Below are 25,422 nucleotides of genomic sequence, written 5' to 3' on the forward strand. Positions count from 1 at the left end.
ACATTGTGGCCAATTTAATATGTATACCCTGTTCAGGATATAAAAATTGATGGAGTATTACATTATGTAGTAATGCATGAGTATGTTATATCATGTATATATCTTATTATTGAATGGAAGAATAGTAGGCATAACTCACTGGCTAAATCCACTTATGGCTTATATCCATTAATAACACTTATTACTTATTATATTTATAAATTAAGCCACAACATAAGTGCTAAGTAATCGTAATTTACACATGTATACATGTACATACGAATTTAAATATGTATGTTTATAGGTCAAAAGCATAAAATCAGCAAATGTCAATTGACAACATTAATAACAGAAACACACTAACGCATGCAACAAAACATCAACAACTGGGTCGAATGCAAACCAAAAGGCCTTAATTCAGAAAAAAAAGGTATGTAATGTATATGCAAGTATTGTATGTTTTTTTTGCTAATGACACGCCATAATAATTAAACAATTACATTAAAATTGTTTACAAAAGTGCCATTCTATGGCATTTTGCGGTGACAGGCTGCTGGCGTCGTCGCGCATTTAATATAGACATTTTACAACATCATTTTTGTGCGTTTCGGACATATTCCTCCTTTGGCTGCCTTCCGCTTTCCGCAGACTGCGATGCCTGCGGTTGCCTTCCGGTCAATTTGTGTACGTCAATTTTTGCGCGGTGCGTTTTATGTCGCTTCTTATTTTATTATACCCTGAACAGAGTGTATTAAGAATTCCACGAAGTTTGTAACACCTTGTATAAAACGTCGGAGATTCTGTAAAGAGTATACATAACGTATATAAATGTTTGCCATGACGAACTGAGTTAATTTAGCCATGTCCGACTGTCTGTATGTCATACGCGAATAAGTCCTATTTTTTAGATTTTGATCTGAAATTTTGGACACTTCCTTTTCTGCTCAAGAAGCTGTTCATTTGTCGGAACCGCCGATATCGGATCACTATAGGATATAGCTGCAATACACATTTATCGATCAAAATCAAGTCCTTGTACGGGGGAGGATTTTTATTTAGCAAGCAAGCATATCTGCACGGAATTTGCAAGGATTATTTCGATCGGACCTTTGCAGCATACAGCTGTCATACAACTGACCGATCAAATTCTAGTTATTGTATGAAAAATTTTGTATTTATGAAGGGTATTATAGCTTCGGGGCAGCCAAAGTTAACATTTTTCTTGTTTTTTACTTTCGTCCATTATAATTGCATTAATAATTTTTTTCTCTGCGGTGGCGTGAAGAAACTTTCGTGCTAATAATGTTTTTATTACGTTTGCTGCCATTATAACTATGTTGTTGCGGCTTTTATGCTTTGTGAGAGTTATATAATGAAAGCTAAACGACACCCTTGATGAACAATTCTGCTCTAATAAGTTGGTAAGTGTATTTTTGTAGGACTTTTTATCTGAATATACTCGATACAATCATCCAAGATAACGTGCGAAATTATGGCGTTTGGTGAACAACAAGTCTATTCGGACTTCGGAGATTTTGCGAGCTTCTCTTGTGTTCCACAACAATGTTTCCGAGTAATGCTTCCAGTTCCTAATTTTTTGACGGCCCAAGGCGTTCTTTGTCTTCCAAGCCAAAATCAACACATTTAAATCGCACAAACCACTTTCGGCATGTTCACTCAGTAAGAGCATGTTCACCATAAACTTCCACCAAAATACGACTTCGGCTGAGCTTTTCTTCATTTTAAAGTAAAGAGGAAGAACTCCCTGCAAAAATACTAATTCAGGAACAATCTTCGGCATATAAAAGTGAAAAAATATGGTTGTCTACGATTCAAATGAATGACATACCTATGTATACTGAAAAGACGCAAAAAAACAGTCGCTTTCTAACGCATGTTCGAAATTGGAACAATGGGATAGTAATCAAGTTACGCCTTCACGAATATACAAAGTAGGTATAGACCCAATATATGTATACCTACATAAGTAGCTAAATTAATTTACATCCACCAAGCATTAAGCAGCACCAAGCATTGAGCAACCAACCCTAAAACTGCTACATATCAACTACATAATAACTACACGACCATTTTGACATTTAACCAATTTTCAGATTACGTTCTATCTTTAATCGAACCCTGTTAAAAATAATTTTCTCAGAGTCCACAAGACGTGTATCTATTGAATTTTTTATTTATTTAGGTATAGTTGTTATGATTAATCCCGCAGGAAATATTCCACAAATATTTTCTTTGACGGCCTAGTTGACAGTCCTTGACCGGAAAGAAATTTGGTTTATGTCAAAAGTAAAAAACAAGAAAAACCGATTATGAGTTCAAGGGTTCTGGTATTGATCAATAATCAAGTTTTTAGTAATAAAAAAAGTTTATAATATAAAACTACAAAAACTTAATTTCAGTTGTTTACTTTGTATGATAAAGTGATCCAAAATCGGTGTTTCCGACATATGAACAGCTTCGTAGACGTGTGAAAAATTTTAGATCGGTATCTCAACAACTGAATCTAGTTCGCGTACATACAGACAGACGGACATGGTAAATCGCCATATTCTTTATGGGATCTCCGATTTTTCATTCTGGGATATGTGTATTAACGTTCATCTTGAGAGGATATTTGTATATTTTTATAAGAAATAAGGAAATATTCAAGTAACGCACTCAATAACCCTACAACAATCCTCTCATTCTTCTCTGAGCACTCCTTAAAGATAAAGGCATTAAATTAATAATAATTGTATAAAGTGGTATAATATTGATTGTTATAATACAAATGTGTGGTACATATGTTATGTATAATACTTACACGTTGTTGCTGCAGCCGCTGCAGTGCCAATCAAAGTATTTATGCAAATAAGTAAATTGCTTTTGTTTTTGTTTTTAGCAATAAATGATTTTTATTAATTCGAATTTGATCAATAAATAAAACATATCATAAAAACAACTTATTTGATAACTGCAAATATCATAGCGCACCACAATGTACATAATGCAATTATACTTACATATGCGTTAATGTGGGTGTGTATGTATACATACAACTGTATTTATTAATATATAGTGCATTTATATACATACAAATATCTATGTACGTACAAAGGCTTAAGTTGACCAGAATTATGTTTGTATGTATTCATATTATATATATATATGTATATAGTAAATATGTAAGCATATTTGTGGTACACAATGTACCCGGTTTGTTTGTAAATATGTCTGTGAGTTGTTGGTAATGCGGTTAATGCTTGAATCTTTACGTAAATTGGAAATTATTTTAAATTTGAAATTTTTTTATGTATGTTAGTGGTAATGATTGTAAGCCAGTATATAATTCAATTTACAGAGGTATCGAAATTTCAACAAAATATGATTTTCTCATTTTAATGCAAATACGTATTTTGGAAGTGAGCAATTCATGCATACAAATTAGGGACCAAGAAAATATTTTTTGCTATTTGCATATATGTCTGTATGCATATGTACTATCAAGCATATTCGTTTGTAGACACATGCGCTCAAGTATTGTACTTAGCTGCAATTTAAATAGGATTGTTTATTTATTATTATTTTTTTTGTATTTCTCATTTTTACAAACATTTTCTTTTTGAATTTAATACAAATGTATGTTGTTTTTGTTATTTATGACATTCGTTTATTATTTGCTAACACTTTTTCTCTTGGGTGTGTACATATGTATGAATGACCGCTTTGCATGTACAGTGTGTGTCAAAACTGTTCACAACTTTTCCTTATTTTTAAAATTGATGAAAATTTTGAAATATGAAATTTATATTATAAATATCATTTTGAACTTATTGTTTGTGGGACTATTTAACATTTTTTTAAAGATTAATTTTTTTAATAACAACCTTTTTTGATTCGAGGTTAAATTTTTTGATGAAAATTTCAATTATTTGCACCTCGAATATCTTCTAAAATACAACAAAACACACAAGTTCTAAGTTCAGTTTGTCTAAACCTAAGCTTCAAATAAATCTCCATTGCATAAATATAGACGAAACTACAATGTGATGGAAAATGATTGCTGGAGAAGTATGTGGTATGCAGCAGTTCTGACAAGCTTTCCTACTTCAAGATTCTACAGTTGTATGTGACTTTCCAAAATCAGTGGGATCTTTCATCAAGCAAAGAGTGGATCACTGACCATCCTCCCCTTAAATTTAGCAGCTTCGCAAAAAACCCATGAACTACATTATTGAAAAATGCAAGATTTTGGTGGAATCGGTGGTTCCAAAATATTCATGTTCAAAAAGCATATTCTTTGGTCACGTACAAATTTGGATTAATTATTTATTATTTGTTTATTTATTATTTATAAAATAACTTATTTAGAAATTAAAATTTAATTATAAAATGCTTAACCCTTGATCCTCTTTATATAATTATTTTCAAAAGTTCAGAAAAGTGATACTTTTCGTTAAGTTTCATGAAATTTTTTACAAAAAATTATATACCGGTTGGTGGACACACACTTATTGCGAATTTAAAATTAAAATATTAACAACCTTAACCGTTGTCCTACTACATATAGATATGCCATGCACAGAGTTAAGAAAAGCGATCCAATTCGGGTGGAAAATAGAACTTTTCAAGAGTTAACCTTTACGCGTCATTAAGGTGCGATTTGAAAATTAAATTTATGATTAATTAAATTTTTATTTCAAACAAATTATATTAAGTTTAATTGCAATTTTTAGATAAACACTTTATGATCAAAATTTGAAATTATTTTTGCAAATATTATAATTAATATTAACATTTTCAATTGAATAAAGATATCCAAAATTACCAAATTTTTTAGTTATTTCTCACATAGAGCCTAAAACTCACACACACTCTTCAATTATTGAAAAATTTTACTAAAACTACATAAACCTTTAATTATATGAACAGTTTCGTCACTCACTATACGTGTAAATTACATATGTATTTCTTTCTGCATATTTATATTTACCGCCTAAATAAAAGTGCTTTTAAATTAATTTGAGTAGTCCACTCAGTTTGGTAGTCAATTTTCGCCTAAAACAAAGAATATGCTAAATTTTATATTTATACTGTTGTTGTTGTCCTATTTTTTAAAATTTCCAACTAAATCCAAATACACTTGCTTCATATACAATATTTTTTAGCTGCTACCTCGCATTGCTTCCGCTTATAATAATAGATTTTTTTCACTTTGCTTATTCAACAACTGAAAAAAGCATTTTTTATAGATTCTTAGTATATGTATATGTTTATACTTATACATACATACATATATAGTACATGTGTATCTCCACATACTCATGAGTACACTGAAATTACATGTAAATATGTTTTATTTGCTTATTCACTTCAATTTGCTTTTGCTTTGCATCTTATAAGTTTTTATTTCTTTTTTTTTTTCATTTCCAGCAAACGCAGGTATTTGCTAAGTTGCATTTAAGCATTTATTTTTCAATTTTCTCTCGAATATTATCAAAGTTGCAATTACGGTAATTATTATTGGCTAAAAATGCTTATAATTGAAGGTTTCACACACCGCTTTTTTTTAGTGTGTTTTTTGCTATTTTTTTTTTTTTTTAATTTTATGTTCACTTAATTGTATTGATCATCAGTTTCATCTGCTTCGTGTTCAGCTTGTTTCTTTATTTTTGTCTCTATTATTTCTCTTCATAGTCACAAATTGTGTTGTAATAATATCTGATTTTTGCACTTTACGCTTTGCTGTGTTTCTGTTGTTGTATGTTCTCTTTTTTACTGTAATTTTTCGCATTCCTCATTTAATTTGCTTAGCTTTTTCTAAATCTTTCCCTCCTACTAAGCACTCTAATCTGTTCTCTGAACTAGCTTCGTAAACATACATACATTCATATATATTTATAGTTTCTACTACTTACAGCATACTTTTTGTAAACTTTAACGGTGTGCCTTTTTGCATAGACTTTATTTCTTTCAACTATAAAGAAAATATAGCACAAACGCATAATTATCAATCCAAAAGCATTGAAGATTTCCTTAGCAGCAATAAAAATGTGTGTCAAGCAATAAAAAATCGAATGCAATTAATTTTTATTCAAAGCTGTTACTATGTTTTGCTGTTAAAACGAATGAAACTTACGATTAACGCTCGTCCCAAGCAATATACACCACAAAAAATATAAACCCCACTATCGAATAGAAAAAGTTGTAATATTTTTTAATTTAAGCCTTTGAACTTATTCGTTTATTGTAAAATAGGAAAGCTCAAGTGAAAGCTCCCATGAAAAATACTATATTTATCACTCTTTAAAAACTTTGATTCAGTTAATTCATCGTAAATTTTGTACAGTGTTTTTTCGAAAGCTTAACTATATTTTTTTGTAAAAGTATGTTTTGATTTCTTCGAAGTTCTAAAAGTTTCTGCTACCACAGTATTTTTTTTTTAAATTTTGTTTAGCAGAATCTAAAATCAATTCCACCGCAATTTGAAACTTTAGAGGAGTTTACTTTTTGAAATCTAAGCTTTTGTTGGCATTTTTGAACATTAGTTTAGTGACAACTCTACTGATTTACTGAATCATGTAAGCACTAGCTGCATTGTATTTCTGAAACAAATGAACTTTCACAAAGTTCTTATATAAATCTTTCTGGTATCACCAAAATTGTATCATTTTTATATAAAAAAGAAATCAAACTAAATTGATGAGTGCTTTTTAAGACTTTTTTGTAAATTGTTACACTCATATTTGAATACGTAATATCTGATATTTGTGAAAGCTCAACTAAAAGTTCTTAATTTATGATTTCAATAAGTTTGTGTGTAATAAAAATAGAAGCTTTCAAATTTGAAAATATTCTACACTCTTTGTGTTTATAGTGGTTAAATATATATATTTTTCAAGAAAGCCTCCATGAAAGCTTACACGAATGCCAAACCCTTCTCTACATTTGTGCTAATAAAGTGTGACAATTATTTTTTACATTTATTAGCTTGAAATTTTGTGAAAATTAAGTTTTATGCATTTTTTTGATAATGATTTATGAGAGCATACATGAAAGCTTTAGACATTCTTTTGCTTGTTTCACAAATATTTGCTGGTGATTTCTAAGGCAGCTGAAATAATAACCATTTTTATGTTACTCAAGTTTTTATCTGAACAGAAGGTAAATGGAATGGAAAGCTAAAACTGAAAGCTCGTGTATAAGCTCTTAATTCCATTGCGAATAAATTAAGCGGTTTGTATAGAACTAAATAATTCATATTTAAAATTGTATGCAAAAAATTATATATCTGCATGTATTTTTTTATAAATTTTTATAATATTCATTTATTTTCATCCTTATTAGCGCGGCATTTTTCTCCTACTTGCACTACACATATTTATCAACACTTTACTCGTACACTCAAAAAGCTTATCATTGGTTTCATTAAATACAACTATATTGGCAACTCTTTCCATTTTATAAGGTAGGTAGCAGTTTCACAATAATTACTCTTTTATTTATTAATTTATTACTGTCACTTAGTTATTATGCTTTCATGTAAGCGTTGCAGCAGCTGACAGCGCAAATGTTGGCTCTTTTTCTTACTACTCCTCTTCTGCCTCTTATTCTTCTTTCTTATATATTTTTTTATTTGCGGCTGCATTACTGCGCTCCATTCTTTGTTTAGATAAGTAAATATGTAAGTATTTATTAAAGTTTTTTTTTGCTTTAAAGTTGCAACTTAAGCTGAGTCCAAACAAACTTGCAGTGTTTGGGTATTACTGTGTTTATGTATGTGTGTGTCATTCTAAATTATTTTCTGGCGTGTTTTACTTTTCACCTTTTCGCGTTTCCTTGAATGCATCATATTAACGTGCAATTGCATTGTTTTTTCTTTAGTTGTTGTTTTTTTAATTATTATTATTTTTTTTTTGAAAACTTATCACAAAATTCATTGGGCGGAATTTTAGCGTGTACGATACATAAGTTTGTCTAACGGAATATGTAGAATAACAAATTTGAAATGTGAAATGTGAAAAATAAAAGCAGAAGAAAATTGATGTATATGCATGTATGTATGTATATAGTATATGTAAGTATATATGTATGTAAGATTAAAAATTATTATTTGTGTCGAGAATGAGTTGACCAACATCTTAGGCGCTAACTTTTTGCTCTTCAACTTTGACTTTTTATAAATTTCATTATACTTTTTTATTTTACGTTTTTTAATTATATTTATTTTATATTTAGCTTTCTTCTAATTTGCTACACTTTATAAGCTAACGACGGCATGAGAATTCAACCAATAAAATTAATCAGAGAGTATTGCTTGTGTGGGAGTTAGATGGTTCACTTTTTGTTTCGCTTTTTTGTTTGTTATTCGCTTGTGTTTATCGCCATTTTGTTGCATTGTCGTATGAGTGACGGTGTATGCATGTGTATGTGTGTGTGACGAATTTTATATGTGCCAATGTATTTCTCTCTCTGTATGTGTGTAAGTGCTTACTACTCCAAAGCTAGCAGGTATGTTTTTAATTTACTTTTTTTCTTTACATAAACAACACACAACACGTTGCAGTTCCACTTTACCATTACTTTGAAATTAATTTAATTTTGCTTTTCGTTCGTTTTCTTAATTTTTCGTAAATTTGCATAAGCTTCAAAATTCTGCAGCGTACTTTCCCTCTATGCCAATCTTACTAGTTTGCATTAGTTACTAAAATTATTACATAACTTACTATGCGATTGCGTGCGGTGTACCAAGTGTGAGCGCAATGCAACCCTGTGCAATTAGGTGTTAGCGTATAAAGAAAATGAGGAGAGTTTAATGAAAATTAATACGCTAATTGTTACGATTGTTTTTGTAATAATTTTACAATAGTTTTATAACTTTTTTATGTACGAGTATACATATATGTATGTATACTTATATTAATATTTTTTTTTTATAAAAATTAATTTACATACAAAATTAATTTTCCATTGCGCAAATATTTTCCAATTTTAACCTCGTTTTCTGCGCTTTCGCTACTTTTACGTTGTTGTTTTATAATTTTATTTTTCTTCTTCTGCAATTTGCGCCAACACTTGTTACCTGCTTATGCAGCATTTTTCTTATGTCTTTTATTTATGTCTATATACTTGTATTTACTTATGTAATGCTTCAAATAAAAATCGTAAGTTTGAGATATCCTTTTTTCTTACACTTCACTGCGCTTCGTTTTGCCCCTTCGCACTGCATCCATCACCACGTGTCTCTTCAAGTAAGCTTTCGGTATACCACTCCCTTCCACACCTCTTTCGTGTTGAGCGTTTTCAAACTCTGCCACTTAGTTTCATTTCATTTCATTTCATTTAGAATACCAACATTTGATCGGCACTTCCTTCCGCACTGTCGTCGTCGTCGGTCTCCTCGTCCTCATCGTCGGAGGTGAGTGATGAGGCGTTATTCACAACGGACTCTGTTGAAATAGAATAATAGAAGAAATGAAAGAAAAAATGTGAAATAAATGGAAAAGTGTAGCCAAAAAGTAGTGAAATAGAAATGATGAGAGCTGAAAAGTTGTGCTGGCTCATTTGTTAGTCAGCTTGACAGATTTGATTGGCTTAAAAGTTCAATTCGATTTTCCCAATGGAGTGGAATAATGCATGTACGAATGTGTATTTCACTCTAGTTGATGAGCAGGTGTACATAAGTATCTAGACACATGCAGATGTTTGCACTTAAGATATATTGTTAATATAAAACTTTATTTTTTAATTTCGAAAAGGTCATTGAATCGGCCATTCAAGCCGCTTTGGGATGGAAATCTTTAGATTCACTTCATACTCGTACATGCTTGCGGACACCCACTGTCAGTTTATCTACTTTGTAGTACCCTGAGCTGACCAAAGTCAATATATCAAAGCACCAGTTGACTGACCTTTTGGTGTACAAATAGTTAAGACGAATTAGCTACAACATTTATTTGAAATGTTAAACTAATAACTCTTAGCAGTAAAGTTACTAAAACTTAAAATATGAAATACAAAATATATAGAAAACGGAAGCTTATTGAAAATACCGGGACAAATTTATCAGAAAGTGATAAGTAAGCATCAGTGAAATTCCAACTGATTGTATAATAGCTGCTGAATACGAAAGTGATAAACAGAAAGCCTTAGAAAGAACAAGAAACTAGAAAGCTATAATACTCTTCACAGGTGTATTTTTAATAGCGTCCGATATCGGTGGTTCCAACAAATGAGCAGCTTTGGGGAGAAAATGTCATGTGCAAAATTTCAGATTGATATATGAAAAACAGAAGGATTTGTTTGCGGATATACATGCGGGCATACAGACAGACTTGAATAAATTAATAAGATAATAGGCCTTTATGTTTGATGAGTTAGTCTTACTGAGTTGAAAATGCTGAGCACCTTTTGACCACGCAGTGTGAGATAAGAAAGGGACATTAGTTTAGATCCCTTGAATATTTAAGCAGTATTTTCACTGGATTTTTGTCAGATTGGATCTAGATATTTTCCCACTCTTAGTGAAATAGTCTTTCCTTAAGGAGTGTTGTTTTCGACTTGAAAAATTTTGGACAATATTAAATCGAACATACAACTGTTACATGGGAAATCAAATCGACTAGAACCATCAAAAGATATAGAAGGGAAGGTGGTCTAACCATTTTAATGATATATATACATACTCCCTTAAACGTAATTCAACTGAATAGCTCAAATATAGCAAGCGAATTGAAGACGATTACCATATGTTGCCATGCAAAGTTAATCAAGTGGATCATTTGAGAGTTTTGCTGCGATAGTTTTGATAGAGAATTTTCGATCTGCGATCAGTACTATAGATTGAATAAATGTTTGATTAAAATCCGCATCGTATATGCATAACTCTCTGGGTGGCAATGTTTTACTAAGGACTGATGCATTACATATTGAAATAAATTATACTACGGCCATAAATGCGAGGCTACAAGGCAACCCACAGAGGTTTTAGGTAACGAACTTCCTTTGCACAAATCACACCCACTGCAAAGGGTTATTAAATGCATATAACGGTATTAACCTTCAAAACCATAAGTTTACTAATTACTACCTTACTGGACAACGGACAGCCGGTGAGTGGGCTCCTGCAAGCCAATTAGCCTTGCATAGGCACACAGTAATGGCCACAAATCAGCTCAACTCGACCGCCTAGAACCTCCAATTAATGCCACAAGTTCGTAATTAACAGTAATGTGGTATGTACATATATTTACTTTTGTAAGTTCTAATGTCCTTCTAGAGTTCCTTTGCCAAACTGGTTGTTGTTGGGATATTAGTGAAGTTTAAGGTTCGTGCTTTAGAACATCGCTCACTTGTAAGCCAATCAAACTGTGCACTATATACTCTTGCAAGCGACTTCATTTTAGTTACATGAACGATGGCGCCTGGATAAGTTTAGGATTCGAATTGTCGATTAAGTGCGATATTTGAGGGAATCTAGTTTTTATTATTGCCTTCTTTAAAAATTGACTTGATATTTAAAATATTCTCAAAATTATAAGACTTTATTTTTTAGGAAAAAAATCGAAAGGTTCTTCATGAAAAGCTTAAAATCAAAATGACTCGGTAGTATTTTTAATGAAAACTTCTTGGATATTTCTTTACTCCCTATTTTAAAGAGATTTTCAAGGTCAAAGTAGGCCTCCAAACCTAAGTATTTACTCTATCAGCCTATCGACAGTCTGTGTTGCGTTACATAAAAGAATGCAGTGGAGTTGATAGTCTCTGGACAAATGAAAATTTGGTCCTTTCTTATCGCATAGAATAGTCTGGGTTCTAACATTACACAATTTGGCTTACATTATATTAGATTTGTTATTACTTGTATGATCTGTACGCTAATTCTTCGTACTTCGCTTTGACGAGTAAACCAGTTGAAGTACCTTGAGTTCACTCTATAGAAAGATTTGTCCTACTTGCCGTCATCTTTGATGGACATTTGCGTTCAAACTCTAATTCAAATTGTCATGTAACATGACTAAGTAAACCTTTGAAGGAGTCAGAAGTCGAACTATGATAAAATTTGACATCTATAATACAAAGAAATCTCATGAAGACACTTTCGTTATAGAAGTTAATGACGAGTTGACTTCGGGAAAGCTCTCAAAAGGTAGAACTACTAACTAAATGTCGTAGTTAAAAATGGACTGAATTGTTGGTTGGTTGGAAATAGAAGTGCAGGATTGCCTGAACCGCACTTTTGTCATCATTAGACGCATTGTTCTCCTAAGTGAAATCCAATTATGATCGGAGTATTTCAGTGGATTTAATGAAATATCAGGAGCAACAGGAGCTGTGAAAGATGTCCCGTCTCAACAGTCTAAATGCTGGGGATTCACAAAAGTAATGCTCCAGCATCGTATCATCCTCCATCCTCCAGATTCTACATTGCCAAGTTTGTAAATGTGAGACCCTAGGGTAAATGCCCTTTGATGAGCCCTACAATGTTGTTTTTTTCTGAAAGTAGAAGCCTTTGATCTGTAGATCAGTATCAACACTACCTCAAAGTACTTTTGTGGTATGCCCTGTGTTTCAAGAACTGAGATGTCTATTCTAAGCCTTGCAGGAGCTGAGAGATCTAGGGCAGCTTAATTGGACTGCATTCCGGTCCTAGAGTACTTTGGTCGATATTATGGTCAATACAATGGTACATTAACTGTCTGATTAGAACCGACTTTAGCAGCAGTATTTGACTTGAGGATCGAATATAGAGTGTTTTATACTAATTTCGAACAATTACTAGATTTTATGAGAAGTTTTTTCAGGACAGAAATAAACTTGACAAGTAAGGAAGGGCTAAGTTCGGATGTAACCGAACATTTTATACTCTCGCAAAGTCAAATGGTATACTCGTTTGAGATTTATCTGTGGATTGACTGATATTTTCGGTAGAAGGTCAACTATAGGCACTGGGGTCCACATATTTAGTACTTAGGGGTTTGAACAGTTTTGGTTCGATTTAAACAATTTTTGGCCGCAAGGTGGCATACTTTAATTGCATTATTCACGCAAAGTTTTACCCCGATATAATCATTGTTACCTGATTTTCATAGTGGAAAGTGAAAGAATCAGATGGAATTGAAAATGGTGTTACATGGGAAGTAAGCGTGATTGTAGTCCGATTACGCCCATTTTCGCACTATGACATAGAAACATGAAAAGAACGTTACGCACCGAATTTGGTTGAAATCGGTTAAGCAGATCTCAAGATATGGGTTTTCACCTAAAAGTGGGCTGTGCCACGCCCACTGTCTAATTTTGAACGCGGTTCCTATAAAGTCATCTTATACCATCTCAGAGATAAAATTTAATGTCTCTGGCGTGTTTAGTGCTTGATTTATCGCGCTTTTAGTAGTTTTTAACAGTACCGTTATATGGGGAGTGGGCGGAGTTGCCACCCGATTTCAACTATTTTCACACCGTCAATAGAAGTGCTAAAAACATTTGCTTCCAGTGAAGTTTGTTATTATAGCATTAGCGGTTTAGGAGATATGCACATTAAACCTATTAGAGGCGGGACCACGTCCACTTTTAAAAAAAAAATTTTAACTGCAGATGCCCCTCCCTAATGTGATCCTGTGTACCAAATAACAGTCTTGTATCTTATTGCGGAGCTTAGTTATGGCAAGTTATTTGTTTTTGATTAATGGCGTTTTGTGGGCGTGGCAGTGGTCCGATTACGCCCATCTGCAATACCAACCGTCTCACGGTACCAAGAAACATGTCTACCAAGTTTCATAAAGATATCTCAATTTTTACTCAAGTTAGAGCTTGCACGGACGGACGGACGGACGGACGGACAGACAGTCACCCGGATTTCAACTCGTCTCTTCATCCTGATCATTTATATATATATAACCCTATATCTAACTCGATTAGTTTTAGGTGATACAAACAACCGTTAGGTGAACAAAACTATTATACTCTGTAGCAACAGGTTGCGAGAGTATAAAAATTTACCAGACATAACCTTTGTTCCGGGGATTATAAAACAACATATATGTAATCTAAACTATTAATTGACGTTAGCTTGCAGAGTTGCTGTGGCAACCTACCAAGTGTCCATTTTGGAAGACTTAATATCTGTAATACTCGTATACCCCTAAATATGTAAAAATAATGATCTTACGTAAATACTTACCACAATTGGGCTTGCCACGAGTACGTGTGTTGGCGAATTCAACTCCATGCTTATCCACACACCAGCAAACACCGACAGAATTATGACATTGGGTGGGTTTATAGAAACCCTGAATATCGCAATCGGGTGCATAGGCGCCTTTTATGACATGAGTGGAAGAGTGACAGCAACGAAGCGACAAATGCCGATGGAAGCATTAACGAGTAATGGAAATTTTCATATGAAAGTTAGAAAGCTTTGAGTCGAATTTTGATTAATATTTTCTTTATAGATACAATGTATAGCACAAGCGGATTAAAATGTTTATTAGTTAATTGAAGAACCAAAGCTATAAAAAGTATATAATATAATAAAAACGTAAGAGTATATGTATGTATGTAACTAAGAGAAGTTTACGTAATTTATACGCGTATATTTTGAAAATATGTAATTAACAAGTAATCATTAAAATGTAATGCAATTTGATTTTATTGTATTAAGCATAATAATTGGAAAAGCTGCTATAACTTAAAAAGCTCTTAAATATGTGAAAGCTTTGATATGATGTAAGTGAAAGCTCCATAGTGCGATGCAAAGTGCAAACATGTCGAAAGCTTCATTGCAGTTATTAAAATAGAATTGAGCTAAAAAAACGTTGAATCTGTGTCTAATTTAATATATCCTTAATTCATTTTTCTTATTCGTTTCGTTGCGCTCTTTTCATTCGTACTTTTGTGTAGCAGTTTATAAAAAACAACAACGAAGAATCGAAATAAATAAATCATTTAAAGAAATAAAAGTCCACCTGTACCTATCTCACCTGCAAAATCGCCAGCGATTCTTCGTCGTACCGCGGCGCATGGGCGATCGGTCTTCTCGAAGCAGCGGCACCATTCGCGCGTATTAATCGAATTATCCTGATCCAAGTCGCACGTATCAATGAACGGTTTAATGCAACGCTCATTCTGATCATGCTCCAAGTCGTACATTTCCTGCAGCGACAAATAGCCGTCGTTGTTTAAATCCAAGTGGCCGAACATCCATTTGGCCTCGGTCTTGCAAGCGGGTGGAAAGTGCGCCTTAGATTTTTGGCTATGTTGTCGTCGTTTCTTACTGTCGGCCATTATAACGGAGAACCAGTCAAGCAAGCGATTGCCGATGGCGGTCAATTGTTGTGGCTTACATTCGGGCGATTTGGAGGGTAGGAAACCTGAGTGGGTATATGCCGAGAAGGAATGAGATTAAGTGATTAAGTTTCTTGACTGTACTGAATGCAAGCAAGTGTGTGTGTGAATATTTAATGTGTATACCCATTAGGTGGACACTTGTGTGTTGCGAGTGGAAAAGGTCATATTTAATGCGAGAAATTATGCAAATTGTCGCATTGATTGCTTGTGATTGAGTGTTTTAGGTGTGTACTCTATGTGTGTATGTGTATTCTCTTTCCTTTACTCACCATTGTTCATGCTATTTTTGTTGTACTTTTGTGGTTTCTCGACCACCTCATTATAGCCACGAATTTTGTGCTTGTCCTCGGGGTATTGGTTGTCCTGCAATGAAAAGAGAGAAAGAGATTTAGATCAATATAATGTATTTTATCTAATTACATAAGTTTTTGTAATTTCAATGACCACAGTTAATGTTCATGGTTTTTTCGAAACATATGAGTAAAGGAAACCACTAATAAGCTAATGATTTTTTCGACTCAGAAATAATAACTTTCGGTCATTTATAAAAAATATAGTATGAAGATAAGCTACCACTTGGGTAAATAAATTTAAATACTTATTTTCCAGTCCAAAATGTGTACTTTTATTACCAAAACATAAAAATCACTGACAACACGCTGGTATAGAATATTATTATACCAGTGCAGAAGCCTTTAAACTTGGTAAACAGTAAACAAAATTTATAGTAGGTTGAAAACCTTTGATTCAAATACGCCCTCCCCTTCCTTTTCCTGTCCTCAGATCCCCGGCAAGTTATTTTTCCTTGAATTGTTGATAATTCATTCTTCGTTGTCAATGGGTTTCATCCTACTATGACTTTTTTGCTTTAAAAAATTATCCACACTGATGTAAATAGTTTTGTTCATCTAACGGTTTCTTGTAGCACCTGAAGCTATTCGATATAGATATATATATATATAAATATATAAGGCTTTATATATATATAAGGTTGGTATATCAATAGAGTTATACATATATTATATATATAGGCTTGGTATTTCAGATTGTCGTAATCATACCAATGCCACACGCACAAAACGCCATTAAACGAAAACATATGAAGTGTCATAATTAAGCACTTAATCAAGAAACAAAACTGTAATTCGGTACAGGGGATCGAAGTAGCGGGGCACACTTTTTGGCTAACAATTTTTTTAAAGTGGGCCCCGCCCCCTAAGTACTTTAATGTACACACCAACCAACAAATCAACCAAACTTACTGAGAAGAAGCAGCTTTTCACACACTGTGAATATGGGAAAAGCCAGATAATAACCACGCCCACTCCCCTTATAACGATTATGTTGAAATCTACTAAAAGTACGATTAGATTATGATAGATATGGCTGATCTTTGACATAGCGATCAATCTGTGCATGATCTTGTGCAAAAAATTAGTAAAATTATGTTAATACTTTCCTTAGCCCCCATATAACTAATAAAGGGTGTTTTTTCTGAGGTATAGAACTTTAAGTTGCAATAAAACAACGATGGATTATTCGATTGACATGAATTTTATTTATCCGAAAGATAACCTTGTGGCATTACATTTTAAATATAATTTCTGGTATATGACCGCCACGGCTGGCTCGGATGTAGTCCAATCTGGACGTCCAATTTTCGATGACTTTTTCCAACATTTGTGGCCGTATATCGGCAATAACACGGCGAATGTTGTCTTCCAAATGGTTAAGCGTTTGTGGCTAATGCGCATAGACCAATGACTTTACATAACCCCACAGAAAGTAGTCTAGCGGTATTAAATCACAAGATCATGGAGGCCAATTCACAGGTCCAAAACGTGAAATAAGGCGGTCACCAAACGTATCTGTCAATAAATCGATTGTGGCACGAGCTGTGTGACATGTTGCGACGTCTGGTTGGAACCACAGCTCCTGGACATCATGGTTGTTCAATTCAGGAATGAAAAAAATAGTAATCATGGCTCTACCCGTTCACCATTCACTGTAACATTCTAGCCATAATCGTTTTTGAAGAAGTACGGCCCAATGATTCCACCAGCCCATAAAGCGACCAAACAGTCAGTTTTTCTGAATATAACGGTGTTTCAACATACATTTGAGGATAAGCTTCACTCCAAATGCGACAGTTTTGTTTGTTGACGTAGCCATTCAACCAGATGTGCGCTACAGCGCATCGAAGTCATTTGCAAGCGTTGTTCAGGCGTGAGTCTATTCATGATGAATTGCCAAACCAAACTGAGAATAAATCACTTGACAGCTGTTAAATCGGTCGTCATCTTGAACAGTAATGCAAACTTAAAGTTCTATACCTCGAAAAAAACACCCGTTACAAATACTTATGAGCTTCCGGTTAACTTTCTACCGAATCTATTGGTCGATTTGTAAAAAATCTGAATGAAATTAAGAAACAATCTCTTTCCAATTCAGAAAATTAGTAAGAATTGTACTTTAAACTTCCGGTTGATTTTGTACCGTATATAACGATATATATATATAATATTATATATATTATATTATATATTATATATTATATATTATATATTATATATTATATATTATATATTATATATTATATATTATATATTATATATTATATATTACATATTATATATTATATATATACATATATGAATAAGATATCTTAGCAAAATTAAGAGGAAGTATTATATTGGATCAGAGAACTTAAAACCAGAGAACTTAAAACATTGTAGGTATGTATGTTTTTATATGAACATGCATACATATTGACGAAGATATTTGCCAGCCACGGAAAAATATTATATTTTAGAATTGTGAAATATTTTAAATCGACAAAAGCTTTGTTGCCACTTTTGTCATTGTTTTCTGTGTTGCAGGGTTGTCACTTTTCCTTTCTATAGCGAGCATCAAAAATATGTTAAATTTATGATTTCTAGCTTTTGCCATCGTCGCAAAAAGACGCTGGTAGGCAAACGCCTGCTCGGGGAGATGTGTAAGGCGTTTGCTTTTATGAGTGAAACGACTTAGCTTATTGCTTGTGCGTAAGCGTTCATGAATGAAAATGTTGTTGGTGTGTGATTTACTACAAATTTAGGATTTGTAAATTTGGCTGCCATATTGATTTCGGGTGCAATTTTTTGAGACAATTGTTGTTTTTGTACTTTACTTATTTTGCGCGGTCATACGCATATTTGTACATACATACTTACATATAGAGCAGTGCGCTCACATGTATTTATTGATAATTGATAATATATTATTATATTATATAATATAACATATTGATGTACATATATAAATTATTAATTCTGTAACAATTGGACTTAAAAAATTATGAAAATAGTAAAATATAATTTTTTGCATAATCTTTCACATTTTATCAATGTAGCATTTGTGCAAAAAAATCATATTTTATCAATTTTTCATCATAAAAGTCGTTTATATGGCAAAAAATAATCATGCATATGTGAAGTGGCATTTGTATTTTTTGTTTTCTCATTCATTTCATTTCATTTTTCTCTTTATGTTGGGAGATACGTAATTTGTCAGAGAACGTTGTTATAAATTCTCATTTCTGTTAAATAACAGCAAATATTACAGAAAATGGTGAACTCCTTGATCTCAATTTTTCAGCTAACCAATCGAGCATCATACAAAATTCAATTTGCACCTTCTCGTTGTTTTAACTTCTCTGGGTAGATATGTTCCTCATACCATATATCCCATATATTCAATTTAGCTGCGATATAGTCTATATCACATATATTTCATTTGAATTTATTAGATTGATTCTAATATTATCTCTCTGATGGATAGATATAGGAACCGATGCATATTTTTTATTCAGAACTAAACATAATTTATTTAATTATTTTGTTAAAGGCCGACTGCTACGAAAGCCGAAAACCAAAATTTTTAAAGGAAAATAAATATATTTATTTTTAACTTTTTAGTTTGAAGTGCTTTAAAAGCACGTTTTTTAATATTTTAAACGATACTTATTATTAAGCCGTATGTGGTGTTTTCACTTTCTTTAAGAATGCGTTAGAGTAAATTTGTTACTCAGATGACAGCATGGATAGGTGAAGCTTTTAGTTGCATAGTTTTATGACCGTTGATTTCGCCCGTTTTCACAGTGTGTGACAGGAATGGCTGCGTAACCTCACATACAAAATTTGGAATTAGAAATTGGTCGACTAGTTCCTGAGCTATAGAATTTCGGCCAAAAGTTAGTAGAGCCACGTCCATTGTTCAAGTTTTACCTCCTCCTATAAAGCTCTTTCCTACCATCTTGTTTGTGAAATTTAATGCTTGTGGCGAATTTATTCAGTGAGTTATTGCACTTTTAGTAATTTTCAACACAACCGTTATATGGTTAGTGGGCGAGGTTACTATCTGATTTTCTCCATTTCCCAAACTCATTTTCACTTGTGACTTGCCGAAATTTAAGCTCCTTGTTATTTAATTAAGAAAGTAACCTCAAATTCATGATGCTGAAATACCAAGTATGCAGAAACACTATATAAATTCAATAATGTGAATATTGTGGTCAAATTAATTTTTCCCCATCAACAAACGCAAGTCATTCAAAGTATATCAAAATAAGCGTGTGGTAATGACAACTTGTCAGTAAAATTATGTGGCACACTCTTCATGCCACCGATGTAACTAATATTCTTATATTTATATATGGTATATATTTGTATATATCTACTTGACAGCGCAGCCTTTAGTCATGGCGAATATTACAGAGACAAAGTGACGGATAGTGTAGGCGGGGTATAAGGAAGTGGTGGGAATTTAGTTCAAGTTCTTTTATTGCCATTAAAGCTACTTCTACAAAATCCATATTTACGTGCTTATTTCCATTGCAAGCACTTGCATTGTACTCATAAGTATAATCACTTTCGTGTTTTACACAACAATTCAAATCACCTTTTGCGGGAGTAAAGGCTCTGTATCCACAGCAACATACATAGTGGGTGTAAGTTACAAGGAAACGAGAATTCCATAAATGTCATGACTCAAATGCTAGAACCATGTGTAGGAGTGTGGTAGGGAGTGTTATTATAGACCAAATGGCATACTTCATTGTAAACATATGTAGGTATTCTGTGGGATGAAGCCGGGTACCCTGTGGGAAAATTAAACCATATATGATATAATCCTAAGCATATCATCAGAATTTGTTAAAACCGCCGCACATTTAAATTCATTCATAGGTTAAGTGAAAATTCCACTTATTTAATTTTGGCATACATTTATAAAATCATTTTCCCGCATACACAATTTAACTTTGCATGTTCTGGAGTCAGAAAACACGGAACTCTCTATTTAAACAAGCGATGATGAAAATATTTAAAATCTGATGTATAAGTTGAATAAATTATTTTTTTCCATATAATTGTTTAACAAGAGATTTAGTCTGGGCAAAGCCCTTGTTCTTTAAAAGCGAAAGCTCTTACTAAAGCTATATGAACGCGCACCTGAGAACATAAAAAAAGATGAACATCGAACAGAGTCGACTTTTATTTTTATACTTCGACAGCAACTATTTCAGATGAGCTGCCGAGAAGATACTTGTAGTTAGATATCTCAGCGTTCAGTATAATTGGTTTGATGAATAATGTATGTTATGATCAAATACAACAGTACTAAGTGGGCCCCCATAGAGGTATTCGTTGACGGGAGGAGTGTTTGGACATTGTTCTAAAGGATATGTCGACAGAAAGAAAGTTTTCAGACCTGACCGTATAAGAAACGTTTAAGGGAATAAAATTTTAAGATAGAGTGGCATTAACATCGCCTAGTTTTCTAAAAGACAATATTTTATAATGATTGTAGTACTGAAAAAAATCTGGTTCGTTGTTAAAATACCATGTAAGGGACTAAGCTGTTGAATGCTTGTTAATTTGTAAATATTGTGATGGTGTTTGAGCCGTGTAATAGTTTTAAAAGATTCAAAAATAGAGTATACGTGTATACGTTAAAAGTACCGACCTCTTGTCGTTAGGTACTTTCTGAATACTAACTCCCCTAAGGGTCCAATACCGAAATCCCACTATTTTTCTTCTTACATCGTATTAGTTGGGAGAGGTGATATCATCTTCGGATACTGTTAGAAACGGTTATAGCATTTTGTACTAATTGTCCTAGTTCGATTATATTTGAGATTTCGTCTCTGCGATACCGCCTTGAGGGACCGGTCTTGATTCTATATCTTTAATTTATCATTTTCTGATAGAAATTGATTGGTGAGGTACAGACCGTCATCCTATGCACTTTACATGCAAGTATGTTTTTACATTAATTTTATCATACTTTTTCAAGTATGCAGAGTTTATGAACTAAACTAGATATTTCACATTGATATCAACAGGATATGCGTTATCACTTATCACTTACCTTCTTGTAGGCGGTGTACTTGAGATACTTATAGTGTTTGTTATCGTATTTGATTTCCTCCGGTGTAAATGTGAATTGCGAATTTATGTGATTGTAATGGCGATTGTTATCGTCCTTATCCTATTTACCCGAGCTCACGTGTGGTGACAATAGTGACAACGATGACCAAACCACACATAACCAAACACCAATAATCAGTGAAAAAAACGGAGTATGCAGTTGCGGGCAGTGCGAGCAGTGCGACGTGATCAGGTGTCAAAGAATGTGAAATCAGCCATCCGCATGAGTAAGCATAAAAGCAACAATAATAAGCAAATCATGTGAGTCGCCGGTGTTGTAGAACCGTTAACGGCGTAACGGTAGCAGCGATGGCAATGAAGTGTGGTGGATAAGCGGGCGGGCGGTGCAACGGTGCGGCAGCAGTGTAAGCGAAATGAAAGAAATAGGAAAGAAAGCACAATTCATTTTAGAACAATCAAGAAACGAAAAAACAATAAAGAACTATTGCAAGAATTGAAATAAAATTTACGTTCGTTATTTACGTTTGTTCAGGGAATTCCACAAAAGGTACCAATTTGAGACTTATCAACTTTGCTGCCATTTGAATTTTTATTTTGGCTCTAAAACCTAGTTAGAAGTAACGTGTGGTCTCTTGTGTATTGTGAAAATGAGGACATATATAAATGAACGTATGTGGTGAACTGTTGAACTGGTGCAATGGTAAGCATTCAAGTGTGGTGGGTAAATTTGAAAAGTTGTATATAATTAAAAACAAGACAAAATGTTAATTTCGGCAGCACCGAAGCTATAATACCCTTCAAAGGTTCATTCCTTATATCAACGGTATGAATGGTTGCTTATATTATTGTTAACCAGTCTCAACAATAGAAGTATGATTGGAAATTGTAGCGCTGCTCTTGAAAATAATCTATGCCAAATTTCCTGAAGATATCAATACCTGGATGTCGGTCAGTTTGTATGGTAACTAAATGTTACAATATAGTGCTCGGAACAATTCGTCCGGAAATTGTAGCATTGCCTTATATACTATGGTGCTCAGACAACTGAGCAGTTTCTTGGAGAGAGAAGGACGTATACAAAACTTTAGATCAATATCTCAAAAACTTAGTGACTAGTTCGCTTATATACAGACGGACATGGTGAAATCGACCCTGTACAAGTTATAACAAGACAAGCAACGATGGTATGAAAGGTAGCTATGTATATACTATAGTGGTCCGAGCTAAATAATATGTTCGGAAAATGTAGCATTTCCTTGGACAATAGTCTTAAGCAAATTTCCTGAAGATATCGTGTAAAACAAAAAAAAAAAAGTTTTGCATACAAGGACTTGATTTTGATTGATCAGTATATGTGACAGCTATTTGTATAGTGGTTTGATATCGGTGGTTCCGACTAGTTAGCAGCTTTTGAGAAAAAAGGTCGTGTGTGTTTCAGATCGATATCTCACAAACTGAGAGGCTAGTCCAACGTTTCGTTCGGGGTCTTACAAACTTCGTGGCAATTTAATATTTCCTGTTCACCTAAAATTTTCGAAATGTTTATATAATTATATTTCTACCGCCTAAAATACGACGCCGGGATTTGAATCAAGGGCATATAAAGATATAGGTTAGTTGTTTGTTTTTTCTTGACCAGTTACATCATTTCATAGACCAAAGTCAGCAGAAGGAAAATACCCTATTTTTTTAATAAACAAAGATCTGGCAAAGCTACGAACCTATTACAGTCTTTGAGTTAGAATGGATAAATATTCTGTGTGGTGCATTCAACACATTTCGCTGAGATATCAGTCAGCATTAGAGATCTTTATAAGTTAGTCTAAAATGAGTGTTTATCGATTTCATCTATTTTTCAAAGTAATTTTCCTTAAACCTGTAGGGCCTCCCATATCAAATTTTTGATTGAACTTACTTAATGGGTTAGTAATCACGAGTCTCAATACAAAATTATTCCGTTATTAAGTATTAAAGCTTTCTTCAAAATAATGCTTTTTCTGTTTGACAGCCCTTTTATTTAGCTATCTTTCATTATAGCTTTAGCTGATAAATACTTGGTATACTTGACTGTGTCATTAATAGTCTGTATGAAAAGTTAATTCACATACATTTGAATACATAATGCAAAAATTACCTATTACTGTACTGTTGTACACATTAGATATTCCGTTCGGAAGAGTACTTCAGCGGTTCACAGCGTGAGTGCTGGAGTTGTATTGAACAATCGCCAGTTAAAGTCTCATTGATTCATTTAAAAAAAAAGATATGTTCAGAAGTTAGGTTTAACAATAAACTCAAGCACAATCTGAACAAACTAGACTCCTAAGAATTCCGAAAACGTAGAACTAGTTAGCAAACAATGTGAACTATTTACTTGAAAGTGGTCTAGCGTTTCAAAATCACCCAGTTTGATAAAAAAAATGTATTTCTAAGGCATGCCATATTTTCACATAAATCAGTGGGTAAGCAATGTCGCTAATAGAATGGCATGTATCCTAAATTGAGGCAAGAAAAACCTTCGCATTCACTCAAGGTTTCTGTATGAATAGTTCTGTCAACAGAAGGTATTATTCGTTCCTACTTTTGTACACCTACTTTGTGGTATAGTGCCAACATGTCCCAGTTCCAACGCCCATTCTAAAAACTTTTTGTCAAAAAGTCTTAACTCAGACTCAGCCCCAATGGAAGTTTTTCTTTAGGGATGCCTTAGGAGTAAAGTTGTCGACAAAATTTCGGTATATATCGGACATATTCGCGAGGAAATACCGATTAGTGCCCGCAATACCAGTAGTGTCAACATGAGCTTGCTCACGCTTATGAACTCATCATTATGGGAGTTCAGCGTTGGGTAGATAAAAGTTTATTGCCGTGAAATATTTTCTTAACGTTACATATTAATGTGGAAGATGGGTATAAGAAGTTGTTAAATTCTGGTCACCGGGTCTATGTAAAATTTAACAGAATTCAAATTTAATACTGTAATTTGGTGCTGAGTATTGCAGTGGTGAGGGGTACCTGTGGTATGAAAATCTTTAATAAGTACTCCCAAATTACTTAAGCTAAATCAACCCAACTTTCTTAGAATAAATATTTTTACCATCCCCTTTTAAAGTGTAAAAATTATGAAATCGTTATAACCCGAGAAGTGGACGATTCCCATACAACGGTTATGAAATTGCAATAACTCAATAACTAAAAGCGTCAGATATATTAAATTTGACACCCGAGATGACACAAAAAGTTTAAAGAAGCCGGTGATAATTGGCGAAATCAGACTACAATCCCGCTAATTTCCATATAACACAATTTTAAATTCCATCTGATTCTTTTTCCAGTACACAAATCAAACACCAATAAACATACGTATCGGGATAAAACTTTGTACGAATAGTGCGTTAAAGATTTGTCACCTGATAACCAAAAAGTTTTAAAATCAAGCCAGAATTATTCAAGCCCACAGATACCGCATATGTGGACTCCAGCTCCAAATGTGAACTTTTTATCAAACTATCGGTCAATCTGTGAGATATATTTAAGAAATTCGGAAAATGTCATTTCCTGATAATACCAGTACTATGCCCGTATGTTTAATATGGGTAGAATCGGATTAATACTTCCGTTAGCCCCCATACATCCGAACTTCCAGTTGGCTTCATACCGCATATATCGG

At 33.3% G+C, this 25,422-nt stretch overlaps 1 protein-coding gene across 6 annotated transcripts in view; it reads right to left on the reverse strand.

Annotated features, from left to right (window-relative positions):
• Positions 1-2,863: 2,863 nt before the first annotated feature.
• Cow (Proteoglycan Cow) overlaps positions 2,864-25,422 on the reverse strand; it is a 168,002-nt gene continuing 145,443 nt past the window's right edge. For 2 of the 6 annotated variants that reach the window (XM_036368775.2, XM_036368774.2), the window contains exons 8-12: positions 21,733-21,852; positions 15,594-15,687; positions 14,949-15,347; positions 14,159-14,296; positions 2,864-9,428 (exon numbers count right to left, since the gene is read on the reverse strand). In XM_036368775.2, the coding sequence (XP_036224668.2) occupies positions 9,322-9,428; positions 14,159-14,296; positions 14,949-15,347; positions 15,594-15,687; positions 21,733-21,852 (858 nt within the window). In that variant the 3' untranslated portion in view covers positions 2,864-9,321. Of the gene's footprint in view, positions 9,429-14,158; positions 14,867-14,948; positions 15,348-15,593; positions 15,688-21,732; positions 21,853-25,422 lie in introns of those variants that run through there. The other 4 variants (XM_036368777.2, XM_036368778.2, XM_070105479.1 and 1 more) reach the window with 4 other exon arrangements.

Source organism: Bactrocera oleae, chromosome 2 (genome assembly GCF_042242935.1).
Source record: "Bactrocera oleae isolate idBacOlea1 chromosome 2, idBacOlea1, whole genome shotgun sequence".
NCBI classification, from domain to species: domain Eukaryota; kingdom Metazoa; phylum Arthropoda; class Insecta; order Diptera; family Tephritidae; genus Bactrocera; species Bactrocera oleae.